This window comes from Penaeus monodon, chromosome 21 (assembly GCF_015228065.2).
Source record: "Penaeus monodon isolate SGIC_2016 chromosome 21, NSTDA_Pmon_1, whole genome shotgun sequence".
NCBI lineage: Eukaryota > Metazoa > Arthropoda > Malacostraca > Decapoda > Penaeidae > Penaeus > Penaeus monodon.
Genome location: NC_051406.1, coordinates 21,746,462 through 21,746,691, shown reverse-complemented (window position 1 = coordinate 21,746,691; position 230 = coordinate 21,746,462). Strand labels below are relative to the sequence as shown.

General features: G+C 47.8%; 1 protein-coding gene across 1 annotated transcript in view; it reads left to right on the top strand.

Moving 5' to 3' along the window:
* The window catches only part of LOC119586608 (DNA polymerase theta-like), a gene marked incomplete at its 3' end in the record, with an annotated part of 48,768 nt that overhangs the window by 9,099 nt on the left and 39,439 nt on the right, over positions 1-230 (top strand). The window contains 1 exon segment of the mRNA XM_037935358.1: positions 38-202. Within this exon segment, the coding sequence (XP_037791286.1) occupies positions 38-202 (165 nt within the window).

Genomic DNA, 230 nt, shown 5'->3' with positions numbered 1-230 from the left:
GAAGAAGTCTACTTCATTTAGCATGATATGTTCACAGGAAAGGCTGATAGTAAGTACCCACCAGAAATTAGCATTCGGCTGCGAGCATCTCTAGACTCTGATGGCATAGCTAGGGTCATGCAGGCCATGCGCAAGTGTCCAGTGGGCCTGGACAATGTTTTAGCTCGCTCCATAGCTTTTGGAGCTGCATACCACCATGCAGGTAGTGTGAGGTTCTTTTTGGCAGTGTA